Here is a 14,359-nt window from a genome sequence, read left to right on the forward strand (position 1 = left end):
CAGTCCGTAGAAAATTCCTGCCGGTTAGCGCAGGGCCGGTGAGATCGAGCTGTAATTATCCCAGGACAAGCAGGCAGCATATTCTCACATGTGGGTGACGTCATCTACGGAGCCCCGACGCGAACAGCTTTTCAAGCAAACTTGATTGAAGATTCAAGTTTGCTATGCTGTACCACGCATGCGTGCCTTCCTGCTCCACTAGAGGGCGCATCTCCTCCTCGTGGTCTCCAGTTCGTTTGTTTCCACGGAGCCAAGAAGTCCTGTCATTTTGGCTTCTGCCCAACAACGTGCCTTCTAGCACCGCGGCTTTCTTATTTTTTTACGATCGCAAAGTCGCTGTGCGCCTGTTTGTTGTTTTGCACGATTCGCAATTTTTTTTGGCTCCTGGGGGCTCCCAGGTTGTCGCGGCCGCGTAGCCTCGTCGGCCGCGGCTGGTTTTTCGCTTATGTCCCGGCCTTTGACCGGATTTAAAAAGTGCACCCGGTGCGAGCGTCTTCTTTCTATCACTGACCTGCATCGCTGGTGCATTCTCTGTTTGGGGGCTGATCATCTGACCGAGTCCTGCCCCCGGTGTGCTACGTTTCAGCACCGGGCTCTTCGTCGACGTAGGGCCCATATGGCGGATCTTTTTGCGGTCGACCAGCCCTCGACCTCGGCTTCGGCCCCGGCTTTGACCTCGGCCTCGGGACCCAGGCTGGAAGCTTTCGACGTCGTCCAAGGCCTCGGCTCCGGGTAAGTCTCCTCTTCCTCTCACAGGTTCTACTCGCGTGAAGAAGCCTTCCTCGGGGACGCCGGCCGGGCCTAGTGGGGGTTCCCTGCCAGTTGCTTCGGCGAAGTCCTCTAAACCCTCGGGTCGTGCCTCCACCACTAGGGAATACGCTATATCGAGGTCGCCCTCGGTGGAGTGCACTACGGCACCGGACATGCCCTCGATGATGCCCGTGCCGGTTTTCCAGGATATGCTCCGGGCGATGATCTCGCGTGCGCCAGACCAGCCTGAGCAGCGCTTAGGGACTCCGGGGGCCAAGGTGCGCCGATCCCGACGTTTGTCCTTGGACTCCTCCCCTCGGGCCTCAAGGCGGTCTTCCCCCGCGGGGCGAAGCATCGCTCGAAGCACGCCGAGGCCTCGGGCCGGAGGGATTCCAAGAGGGCCCGAGGTTCCCCTCCGAAGCGTGGTCGCTCCCCGATTTCTCGTGCTGAGGGACCACTGAGGGTTACAGAGTTGTCTCTGGCTAACCCTCGGCTCTTACTCACTCCCCCTCGATCCGGGTCTCCGGACCGAGGCTCGAGGCTTTCACCAAGGGAGTCTGGGGACCGGTCTCCGACCCGTCATCGGTCGGTGCCCATTACCCCGGCGGCGTCTCCGAGGGGCTCCTCAAGACGGCGCAGTTTCTCGACCCCTGCGTGCTCTTTGAGTGCCTCTTGGGGTTGGGAGCGCGCTACGAAGCGGAACCTCACTACTCTAGGGAGGCTTCCCCGTCCTTTTCGGGACCGGGGCGGTCTCGTTCATCGTCGCCTCCCGGGGCCAAGGGAGCGTCCCGCCCGTCCTTTACTAGGTTTGTTCAGGACATGGGTAGGGCGTTGGATTTGGACCTCCAGGCTGACTCCAGATATTCGAAGGAGTATCTGGCGGAGCTGGACATGCCGTCTCTGCCGAGAGAGTCCCTTCGGCTGCCGTTAAATCCTGTGCTCCGGCAGACCTTCATCAGGAATCTTGAGACTCCCTATATGGTGACGGCTGTCCCCTCTAAGATGGAGTCGAAGTATCGCACGGTACTCTGCCCGGGGTTCGAGCGCCCGCTATTGTCTCACCAGTTGTTGCTGGTGGAATCGTCACTGAAAAAATCGCAACCCTCCCGGGTCTCGGCGGCGGTCCCTCCAGGTCGTGAGGGCCGGACCCTTGACAAGTTTGGCCGCCGGCTTTACCAAAACTCCATGATGGCCTCTAGGGTGCTCAATTATTCCTTCACTTTCGCGTCCAAGGGGCGTTTGGCCTGCTCATTGAGGATTTTGCAAATTTGAGGCTTCATCTGTTCCATGCGGCGTACGATGGGTTTGAACTTTCGTCCAGGGTCTGCACCTTTGCGGTGGCCATGCATCGGCTAGCTTGGCTGCGCCTGGTCAACATGGACCCAAATCTGCAGGATCAGTTGGCCAACCTCCCCTGTGTGGGTAAGGAATTATTTGATGACACCATTGAGGTGGCTACGAAGTGCCTCTCGGAGCACGAGAAGTCGTTTGCTTCACTGGTCAGACAGAAGCCTAAGCCTTCCTCGTCGAGGCCTTATCGGGCTCCCCCGCGGCGCTATCCACAAAAGTCAACTCCGGCCTTCTCCCGGCCTCCGCCCAGACGTCAGCAGGCGCATACTAGGGCCTTGCCCAAGTCCCAGCCGTCTGCCGTTGTGAAACCCTCTCCGTCTTTTTGACGGGATGAGCGGATGGGGGAAGGCCCCCTCCGCACCAGTGACAGGCCTCCTCCCCATCGGGGGCCGCCTCAGAGCCTTCTACCCTCGTTGGGCAACCATCACGTCGGACGAGTGGGTCCTGGGCGTGATTTCCTCGGGCTACTCTCTCAGCTTTCGGGAGTTTCCTCCCGATCATCCCCCAAGCACGTGTCCTTCCAATCGGGTGCAGTTGTCCCTCCTTCTCTCGGAGGCTCGGGCCCTTCTTCGCCTGCAGGCGGTGGAAGTGGTCCCTCCTGGTCAACAGGGGCGGAGGTTTTACTCCCGTTACTTCTTAGTGCCAAAAAAGACCGGGGACCTGCGCCCGATCCTGGACTTGAGACGCCTCAACAAATACCTTGTGCGGGAAAAGTTCTGGATGCTTTCCCTTCCGGTGCTTTATCCCTTGCTGGACGAGGGCGATTGGCTCTGCTCCCTCGATCTGAAGGAGACCTACACGCATGTTCCGGTGCATCCCACTTTTCGCAGGTTTCTGCGTTTTCAGGTGGGAGAGTATCATCTTCAGTACTGGGTCCTCCCCTTTGGTCTGGCTTCGTCCCCTCGGGTCTTCACAAAGTGCCTTATGGTGGTCGTAGCGGCCCTGCAGTCCCGGGGGCTTCAGGTGTTTCCATACCTGGATGACTGGTTAATCAAAGCGCCGTCCCAGGAGGGGGTTATCTCAGCGACCCGACAGACTATTATATTTCTTCAAAGTCTGGGGTTCGAGGTAAACGTCCCAAAATCCCAACTGTGCCCCTCTCAATCTCTACAGTTCATTGGGGCCATGCTGGACATGGTTCGCCTCTGTTCATTTCTTCCTCCACCTCGATTGGAGACGCTCGTCCGTCTGAGTCGGCAAGTTTCTCTGCTGCCCTCGATATCGGCGAAACGCATGATGATTCTCTTGGGTCATATGGCTTCTACCGTCCATGTCACACCGTTTGCCCGATTGCATCTGCGGATCCCTCAGTGGACATTGGCCTCTCAGTGGCGTCAGGACCGGGACTCGATCTCCATTCCCGTGACGGTGACTCCCTCTTTGAGACGCTCGCTCCGTTGGTGGACCAACTCTTCCAATCTTTCCAGGGGTTTGCTCTTTCTCGCCCCTCCGCACCGCAAGGTTTTAACCACTGACTCTTCGGAGTATGCTTTGGGGGCTCATCTGGACGGCCTGTGCACTTAGGGGCTGTGGTCAGCGGAGAACCGTCGCTGCCACATCAACGTCTTGGAACTTCAGGCCATTTATCTGGCCACAGTGACCTTCCGCCTCCTGCTTCACGATCAGGTGGTTCTCGTTCGTACGGACAATCAGGTGGCGATGTATTATGTGAACAAGCACGGGGTCCTGGTCCCTGTGTCAGGAAGCTCTTCGACTCTGGGAGTGGGCTATTTCCCACAACATCTATCTTCGAGCGGTTTACATTCAAGGGGAGCGGAACTGTCTGGCGGACAAACTCAGCCGCCTACTCCAGCCGCACGAGTGGTCGCTTCACTCTCAGGTCTTACGACAGGTGTTCGAGCGGTGGGGGACCCCCCAGATAGATCTGTTCGCCTCCCCCCTCAATCACAAACTGCCTCTCTTCTGTTCCCGGATGTACTCCCGGATCGTCTCGAGGCTGATGCCTTCCTCCTCGCTTGGGAGGGGAAGTTCCTTTACGCGTTTACGCCTTTTCTTCTAATCCTGCGGATGCTGGTCCATCTCAAGTCTACGCAAGCCACTCTGATCCTGATTGCTCCTCGGTGGCCTCGTCAACCATGGTTCTCCCTGCTTCTACAACTCTGTGTCAGGGAGCCTCTACTTCTACCTGTTTTTCCCTCTCTGCTGTCTCAGAGTCGGGGTTCACTGTTACATCCCAATCTGTGGTCTCTACATCTGACAGCTTGGTTCCTTTCCACCTTAGTTGTCTTTTCTTGTCTCAGTCGGTGAGGAAGGTTTTGGAGGCATCTCATAAGGTCTCAACTAGACTCTGCTACTCTCAGAAGTGGACTAGATTCTCTTCTTGGTGTTCGTCTCATCAGCTTGATCCTTTGTCGGTTCCAGTGTCCTCGGTCTTGGAGTATTTACTTCATTTGTCTCACTCAGGTCTTAAGACAAATTCTATTCGTGTGCATCTTAGTGCTATTGCTGCCTTTCATCGGCATCTTGATGGGAAATCCCTTTCTCTTCATCCTTTGGTTTCTCGTTTCATGCGGGGTCTCTTGAATGTCCATCCTCCTCTCAAGCCTCCCCCTGTGGTTTGGGATCTCAATGTAGTTCTGGCTCAACTTATGAAACCTCCGTTTGAGCCTATAGATAAATCTCATCTCAAGTTTCTCACTTGGAAGGTGATCTTCCTGCTTGCGCTCACTTCTGCTCGAAGAATTAGTGAGCTGCAAGCGTTGGTAGCGGACCTGCCTTTTACGGTGTTCATCATGACAAGGTGGTTCTCCGCACTCATCCTAAGTTCTTGCCTAAGGTGGTGTTTGATTTCCATCTCAATCAGTCCATTGTTCTTCCAGTGTTTTTTCTGAAGCCCCACTCTCATCCTGGAGAGGTGGCGCTTCACACACTTGACTGTAAGAGGGCGTTGGCTTTTTAGCTTCAATGCACTCAGTCTCATCGGACGGTTCTCCAACTGGTTGGCTGCTTGTATTTCCTTTTGCTATGCTCAGGCTGGTCTCACGCTGCATGGTCGGGTCACGGGACATAAGGTCCGAGCGATGGCGGCTTCTTTTGCGTTCCTCAGGTCAACGCCTATTGATGACATTTGCAAAGCTGCCAGTTGGTCTTCGGTTCACACTTTCACCTCCCACTACTGCCTGGATACTCTGTCCAGGAGCGACGGCCGGTTTGGCCAGTCGGTTTTGCGTAATCTGTTTTCTTGAATTGCCAATTTCCCTCTGTCCCTTTTTGGTTAGCTTGGAGGTCACCCACATGTGAGAATATGCTGCCTGCTTGTCCTGGGATAAAGCACAGTTACTTACCGTAACAGGTGTTATCCAGGGACAGCAAGCAGATATTCTCGCTACCCTTCCGCCTCCTCGAGGTTGGCTTCTTAGCTGGTTATATGAACTGGAGACCACGAGGAGGGGATGCGCCCTCTAGTGGAGCAGGAAGGCACGCATGTGTGGTACAGCACAGCAAACTTGAATCTTCAATCAAGTTTGCTTGTAAATCTGTCCGCGTCGGGACTCTATAGATGACGTCACCCACATGTGAGAATATCTGCCTGCTGTCCTTGGATAACACCTGTTACGGTAAGTAACTGTGCTTTTCCTGCCGGTCAGCAATTTCCTGCCTCTGACAGTGGCTTTCTTCCCTCCCAGTAGCTCTCAGTACTTGCCAGTGCAGCGATTCACTTCGGCAGCCTTGTGGCTTTTGCTGAGTCACGGCCTGCCTCTGATGATGCAACTTCCTCTTTCCTCAGAGGTGGCGCGACCCATCAAAGAACCCAAGGCAGCCTTAGTGAATCGCTGCACTGACAAGTACAGAGAGCTGCTGAGAGGGGAGAAAGCCATTTTTGGAAGCTGGGAAGCTGCTGGACAAGGGAAAAGAAAGGGACAATTGCTACTGGAGAGATGCTGCTGGGAGGGAAGGAGAGAAGGAGTCTGGGAAGCTGCTTGTCAAAGTAAAATAAAGGGACAACTGCTACTGGACTTGAAGGGAAGGAGAAGGAGAGATGCTGCTAGGAGGGGAGGAGGAGAAGGGAAGAAAGTTACTGCTGGACAGGGGGAGGAGGGAAGGGAGAAGGAAGAAAGGAAGGAAACAGCTGGCAGGGAGATTAGAGGAGGGGAAGGGGTCAGGGTGGAATGGAGAGATCAGATAAGGGACAAGGGGAGAGTCAGGAATGAGAAAGTAGTGAGATTGATGCTGGAAGGGGGTCAGCAGAGAAATAAGCAGAGAAGGACAAAGATGCTAGATCTGGTGTAGGAGAGATAAAAATGAAGAGAGCAGTGAAGATGAAATGAATCATGTAAAAAGGAGAGAAGGGGATACAGGCTGGATGGAAAAGGGAGAGGGACATAGAAAAAAGAAGGATACCATATGGAAGGGGGAGAGGGCAGACAGTGGATGGAAGGGGCAGATATGCTGGATTGAAGAGAGAGAGGGCAGACGCTGGAAGGAACAGAGTGAAAAGAAGATGAAAGCAGAAACCAGAGACAACAAAAGGTAGAAAAAAAAATTATTTCTATTTTGTGATTAGAATATATCAGATTTGAAATATATATCCTGCTAGAGCTGGTGTTAGACATAACTGGGGACTGCAAAGCCCAGGAAGTGGCTTGTGGTTCTCTCTGACCAGGGGACAGTTGCCCTAGTTGCACTCCTCTAACACTATTCCTGTCATGTGTGGCTGCGGCACTTTGTTAGCATGATATTTCTGTGTAGCATTCTGTAATAATTTGGCTTATTCAGTTTTCTTTATAGTGAAGGGGAGGGGAGACAGGGGTTTTGTTGATCCTTGCTCTGTATTATTTGTATTTATAAAATGACAATTGTACAGAATATTATTTCTTTTAATACTTTAATAAAATACATTCAATATAAAATCATAACTGAGATTTGTGAGGATGGGATCAGATGGTTTGCAGGTGCCAAGCTCGCGGAGACAGGGCAGTAGTTTACCGGTCCACATAATAATTCTTTTATTTTTGCCGGTCCATAGGTTGAAGAACATTGCTCTACAACATCTCTCTTAGAACCAGGCTTACTTAGGGTTAGGCTAGTATTCCTCCCCTCAAGGGTCACCAGTGGAGTCTGATCACGTAAGAAAGTCCTCAGAGTTCAGTCTCCTGAATGTTGTATCTCATTAATACCTTCTTATCCTTTTATTTTAGGAAAAATTTGATGACCACAACTCAAGTATACAGTTGTCTCCAAAACAAATGGTTTGGTAAGAGTTTTTTTTTCCTCCTGTTCTTTTCATTTTGTTGAAGGGAGGCATTGCTTGGCCATTGCTACCAAAAATGCTTGACCACCTCTTTAGCTCTGAATGTGATTATCAGTATTTTACAGTGAATGAATCAAAGGTTGACTGGTGATTTTGTTTTTTTAAATGATTACAAAAATTTTGATTTTGCTGCTATAAGAGGAACTGCTACCCATTACAGCTTCCACATTAGAAGTTAGCCAGAGAGGAATGTAATTTGTAATTTACTGATTTGGGGGTTTAAATATCCATGAAACTGACTAGTGTTGGTAGTAATCAGCTTGCAGAAGACTAGTATGTTGCTGGGGTGGTGATATTGGTATCCATTTTGAGGGCTAAATTTCGATTATGGGCCTGATTCCTCTAGTCTTGGTAGAATTTGTTTAATGAATTTAAATTTTTTTTGTTTTTTTTAGTATTTTCATTTGTAAAATATTACATTTTGTTGTGTACATATTCTTCCTTTAATCTTTGATGTTTGCCAGCAACATTGTTTCCTTAGATAGTGCCCGGACTTTACTTCTGGTGCTTCTACTAGAACAGAGGAATATGTAATATTGTGTCAAACCAAAAGGTTTTTTTTTGGGGGGAGGGGGTGTCACGTGATGAAAGCTGTCTGAACAATACTCTTGCCTCCAGCTCTGCTCCATCCTGACTTCCAAAAAATCATGTGAAATGAAGGAAACTGACATACCTTTTGGTTTCTGTCATGGGAATAATAATAATAACAGTTTATATATTGCAGGACCGTGAAGTTCTATGCTGTTTACAATGATTAAAAATGTTACAGATTGAGTAGTACTAACAGAGTTGAAGTTTAGCAATCAGTTGTGGGAAAGGATTATGCAGTGCAGCTGCCTTCGTACTTTAGGAACAAATATGTTTTTAGGTGTTTCCTGAATTCCCCATAGGTATTCGCAAGCATGAGTAATTGTTTCAGATCTTTACCCCTTAATGCTGCCTGATATGAGAAGAGATGTTGATGATATCTTTTAAATTTACATCCTCTAGCCGGTTGGGAAACGAAAATCATGTTTGAGCTTCTCATATGTTGATTGGTTGAAAAAGAGAAAAGATCAGATATATATATGTGGGCTAGGCCGAAAAGTACCTTAAAGCAGAAACAACCGAACTTAAACTTTACACGAGTCTCCATCGGCAACCAATGCAGGAGTCGGTAGGAAGAAGGCTAAGAAGAGTTTTGTTTTTTCTGAGTTTAGCTTCAGTCTAAATTCAGACATCCATTGTTCCATCACATTTAGTACTTCTGTTGCCGTAGGAGTAGCTTCGGAGAGAGAGGTAGTGAATGATGATGATCATGAAGTCATCTGCTTAACTAAAAATTTTATCCCTAATTGGGACAGTTGCGTACCTAGTGATGACATGTAAACATTGAAAAGTAATGAGGACAATGGGGGACTCCTGTGGAACACCAGATGGATTATTCCAAGTGTCAGAGAGATTGTAGTTAAAGCGTACTTGATAGGTGCGGGACGTAAGGAAACCTCAGGACCAGTCTAGCACCTCACCTCTGATCTCAATTGCATCTAAGCATTATAACAGCTTCTCATGGTCCACTAAGTCAAAGGCGGAACTCATATCAAATCGCACAATCAGGGCATTAAGGCCTCTACTAAACAAGGAACGTAAATTGTCTAAGATGGCCGCGATTACTGTCTCCTTAATAATAATAATAATAATAATAATAACTTTATTCTTCTATACCGCCAATAATCATGCGACTTCTAGGCGGTTCACATTGAAGAGAGCTGGACAAACAGCTCAATGCGCAGCGGCGGCAAAGAAAGTGAACAGGATGTTGGGCATGATAAAGAAGGGAATCACGAGTAGATCGGCGGACGTCATAATGCCGCTTTACAGAGCAATGGTCAGACCACACTTGGAGTACTGTATCCAACACTGGTCTCCCTACCTCAAGAAAGATATAACCCTGCTGGAGAGGGTGCAGAGGCGAGCCACGAAGCTAGTAAAAGGTATGGAGAATTTGAGCTACAAAGAACGCCTCAGAAAACTGGGGATTGTTCACCCTCGAGAAGAGAAGACTGCGAGGGGATATGATAGAGACTTTTAAAATACTAAAAGGATTCGACAAAATAGAGCAAGAAACATCGTTATTCACATTGTCAAATGTGACACGGACAAGAGGTCATGGACTGAAACTCAGGGGCAACAGATCCAGGATAAATGTCAGGAAGTTCTGCTTTACACAGCGAGTTGTGACAGAGACCACCATTCAGGGATTCAAGGGCAAGTTGGATAAACACCTTCTTGCAAATCACATTGAGGGATACGGGAAAACAAAGGATTCATCAGGGAACACCTAGCTTGGCCTCCGCGTGCGCGGGTCACCGGTCTAGATGGACCTAGGGTCTGATCCGGTGAAGGCATTTCTTATGTTCTTATGTACAGTATGCAGATAGTCAGTGAAATTACAGTGAATGCAGAGAAATTACAATAAACAGTTTGTTAAGTATTTCAGAGGGGACATGTTAGAAATCGAAGCAAATTACAATTGTTAAGAATTTCAGAGGGGACATGTTAGAAATAATAGAATTGTATTTAGTGTTTGGTGTAGTTACTGTTTAGGTGATATATCTGTCGAATAAGGCAGTTTTTATGACTTTTCTAAAAGCGTCATAGGCCAGTCTAGCTCTATTGATGTAGTTGTCTAGCCAGTGTTGTTTGTTTGCTTGGTACATAAAAGTTCTATCCAGGAAGGTTTTGTATTTAATGCCGGTAATGCTTGGATATGCAAATAGATTGCAGTTTCTGGTTTGTTTTATGGGACTGTATAATATGAAGTGAGATAGCAAATATGTAGGAGCTAGTCCTCAAACCAGCTTGAAACATATGCAAGAGAACTTGAATATTATTTGTGCCTCGACTGGCAGCCAGTGCAGCAGTCTGTAGTGGGGGCTAACATGATCCAAATATCAAGTGGACTGCCATATTCTGAACAATTCTAAGTTTCCTCACTGTTTTTTTGAGTATACCCATATAAACGATATTGCAATAGTCCAGAGTAGAAAGCACTAGTGATTGCACTAGTAATCTAAATGATAATGGGTCAAAGTATTTTTTTTATGGTCTTTAATTTCCATAATGCCAGGAAGTATTTTTTTGCCACTGCATTCGTGTGTTCAACCATTTTCAAATGTGTGTCTAATGTGACTCCCAATATTTTTATTGTTTTAGTAATCGGGTAGTCGTGATGTTTTATATGTAGCATTGTTTTGGTAATTTTGTCTGTTGGGCTTGCAAGGAAGATTTTTGTTTTTTCTGTGTTTAGTTTCAATTTGAAGTTGATTGTCCAATGTTCTATTTCGGTCATAATATGAGAAATGTATTCTGAGGTTTCGTTTGTAATGCTGTTTATTGGGATTAAAATTGAAATGTCATCTGCATATATGTAGTAGTTTAAGTTTAGCTTTTGCAGTAAGTGTCCTAGGGATGATATGTAAATGTTGAATAGTGTGGGAGATAGTTGTGAACCCTGTGGTACTCCCGAGGGGTTTTTCCAGGAGTTTGAGTATGTCCCACCACTAACCACATGGTAAGATCTCTTTGTTAGGAAACCCTGTATCCAGTTCCTTACTCTTCCTGTAAGTCCTATTGCATCTAGGCAGTGTAGCATTATTTCGTGATCAACAAGATCAAAAGCACTGCTGAAGTCTAGTTGTAAAATCAGAGCACTTGTTCCTTTGCTGAATAAGCCATATAGGTGATTAAGGATCGAGGCTAGGACTGTCTCAGTGCTAAAACCTTTTCTGAATCCTGATTGGTGTTCATTGAGTATGCTGAATTTGTCTAGATAGTTCACAAGCTCCAAGTTAACCAATCCTTCAAGAAGCTTGGTAAATAGGGGGATGCTTGCAAAATGGGTCTGTAGTTAGTTTTCAGGGCTAATGAGTTTTTTTTTATCTTTAGGGATGGGCGTGATCAGTATATGTCCCATTTCTTCGTGAAATGTTCCTTCTGTGAGAGTGGTAGTTATCCAACTGAATAGATCCTTTTTAAAATCTGGTGAAGCTGTTTTCAAGATCTTGGAAGGACATACGTCCAGTAGGCAGTTCGATTTAGTATATGTATTGAACAGGGTTAGAAATTGGTGCCAGTTTGGAGATTCAAAAGGTTCCAGAGCATGTCTACTCTGGGTTCTTTTTCGTGGGGTCCGAGTTGGAATTCGAAGTTGGGTGAGGGTGAAGGCTCTTACGCCTACTGAATAGAGGTCTGAAACCAGATTGAGTTTCATGTAAAAGAGAGAACTGGTCAAGATATTCCATCAATTGGGTATGTACCAGTCCATCCATGATCTTTACAAAAAATGGAATGGATGCTACTGATCTATAGTTGGTTACTAATGCTAGTGATTCTTTATGATTTTTTTGGAATTGGGGTTATTATGATGTGGCCATTATTAGTAAGGAATTTACCGTTTTTAAAATTATTGGTCAGATAGTTCAGCAATGTTAGTTTAAAGCCTAATGGGGCTGCTTTCATAATTTCTGGGGGACAAGAGTCCAAGATGCAGAATGATTTAGTGTACTTGTTACTTGTTATATAATTTAATATAATTATTCCATGCTAAATCTTAGAAGGTGGTCCAAATCATATCCACTGGTATTACATTTATTTGTACGTTTACTATTTGATGTTCAAGTATGTCATTTGTCTTAGGTTTTTAATTTTTGAATCAAAATACTGTACTAGGTCATTTGCAGAAGGTAGCTTAATATTATGCATGGGTTGAGTGTAGTGTGTGGTGTCAAATAAGGTCGTGACTAGGTTGAACAGTTCTTTTGTATTGATTCCTTTTGGGCTAGTATTAGATGAGTTAATTTTGGAGGAGTAAAAAGCTTTACATTTTTCTTTTATCAATTGTTTGTAGATTTTTATGTTGGATCTCCAGTTGTTCCGGGCTGACAATTTTCCTGCTTTCTTCCAAATCCTTTCCAGTCGTCTTACTGCTTGTTTCATTTTTAAGAGTTCAGTGTCAAACCATTTATTATATTTATTTGAGCAGTTTTTACTATTTCATTTAGGGGTGATTTCATCTAAAATGGATACGCTTGTTTTCGTCCAATGATCCCAGAAATCAATCTCTTCTCCTATCTCTGTTCGTAGTTCGTATTGTGACCAATATTCCTCTGGGTTGATATAGCCCCTTGTGAAATGTTCTTTTTGTATCCTTGGATGTGTTTTGGATTTTAGATGAGTCCGGACTAAAGTAAAATAATAAGTAAAAGTGGTCAGACCAGATATCATGGCACCATGGATAGAGTGATGGAAGGATCTGTAATATCCTTTGTGGACATAGCTACCACATCTAGATGATGGCCTTTTTCATGTGTTTGTGTGGTTGAAGGGAGATTATAGTTAAGCAATGATAGAAATTTTTTAAAATCTTTTGCTTCTGGATTGTCCTTTTCATCTAAGTGTAAGTTTATGTCTCCTGCAATAATATATGAAGAAGTTATTGAATTATGTAGAACAAATTTGCTGAAGTCCTCTCTAACTTTTCTCCAGCTTTTCAGTGGGACATAAAATAATATGCAAGAAATGGATTCTTCTAGTTCCTTATTGCTAATTTTACAGGCAAATATTTCTAACTGATTGGTCATTTTGGAATCCAATAGTTCAAATTCAAATCATTCCTTAAACACGACTGCTAATCCTCCCCCTCTACTGCTATCACGATTTAGCATGTGAATTTTATAATTATCTGGTAGAAGGTCATTTATTATTGTATCCTCTTCAGACAATAACCATTTTTCCGTTAGAAAAAGACAGGCCATTTTTTTGCTGATGATCCAATCTGATTAAGGAAGCTTTATTCCTTACAGATCTAGTATTAAGATATGCACAAGGAACTGAATGTGATAGGTCTGGCGGATGTGGTGGTTTTGATAGGTTTTATTTCCCTTGCCCTTTTTTTAAGGATACGTTGATGTCTTCCGTTGCTTGTAAATACATCAATGTGATTTGCTCTCTCTTTCTGTTGGTTAGTAATGGGCCTAATGGGTACCTCAGGATAATGGACTAAGTGTAGTTGAGGGTAGAGTGAATGGACATCCTTAATGCTGCCGCATAATAAATAGGTTAGTAGTATCAGTATGAAATTCATGTTTGCAGATTAACATTTCTCCTTCCTTTCACAATAAATAAATATATATATACTAGTCTTATAGCCCGTTACATTAACGGGTGCTAGAATATATGTGTGTGTGTCTGTCTTTATTTCTTTCTCTCTCTCTCTCTCCTTAGCCGCTTTCTATATTTCTGTCTTTCTTTTTCCTTGGTTGTCCATCACCACCCCTTGCCTGCTCCCCCTGTCTATTCTCCCTTCCTTTTACCTCCCCTGTATCCACCACCACCCCTTCACTGCTCCCCTTATCCAGCAGCAGCCCTTCTCCCTTTGTTTTACCTCCCCCCTGTCCATCATCACCTCTTTCCTGCTCCTCCTGTCCATCAGTAGGCCTCCCTTCCCTGTCCATCAGCACATCTTCCCCTGTCCAGCAGCACCTCTTTCCTGCTCCCCCTGTCCAGCAGTAGGCCTCCCTTCCTTTTTCTTCCCCCATGTCCATCCCTGCTCCCCCTGTCCAGCAGCACCCCTTACCTCCTCTAGCATCTGCCCTCCGCCGACAGCTGCCTCAAGCCGCCATGGCCTGCAGGTGCCGACAGCTGCCACACACGCCTGAAGCCGCCTCACCTCGAAGCCCTCCTCCCGGCAGCCGCCGCCAGTGATGCTCATGCGCCTTAGCGCGCATGCACACTCTGCCGACCACAGCCCGACAGATCAGGGAACAGGGAATACGGAGTAAGAGTGTTCCCTGATCAGTCGGGCTGTGATCGGCAACTTCATATATTCATATATATATGAAGTTGTTTTTTTGGGTTGGTTTTTTCCCTTGGTTTTTCCACTCCTGATTTCTAGGTTATAAGTTAACAGTAATCAAATTGCTCGTTCTTTAACGTAGTCAGTTATAG

At 46.4% G+C, this 14,359-nt stretch overlaps 1 protein-coding gene across 3 annotated transcripts in view; it reads left to right on the plus strand.

Annotated features, from left to right (window-relative positions):
- Nucleotides 1-14,359, plus strand: part of VPS16 (VPS16 core subunit of CORVET and HOPS complexes) — a 1,150,777-nt gene that overhangs the window by 276,382 nt on the left and 860,036 nt on the right. For all 3 annotated transcript variants that reach the window (XM_033944752.1, XM_033944754.1, XM_033944753.1), the window contains one exon: nucleotides 7,260-7,315. In XM_033944752.1, the coding sequence (XP_033800643.1) occupies nucleotides 7,260-7,315 (56 nt within the window). The remainder of the gene's footprint in view (nucleotides 1-7,259; nucleotides 7,316-14,359) is intronic.

Source organism: Geotrypetes seraphini, chromosome 5, assembly GCF_902459505.1.
Source record: "Geotrypetes seraphini chromosome 5, aGeoSer1.1, whole genome shotgun sequence".
NCBI lineage: Eukaryota > Metazoa > Chordata > Amphibia > Gymnophiona > Dermophiidae > Geotrypetes > Geotrypetes seraphini.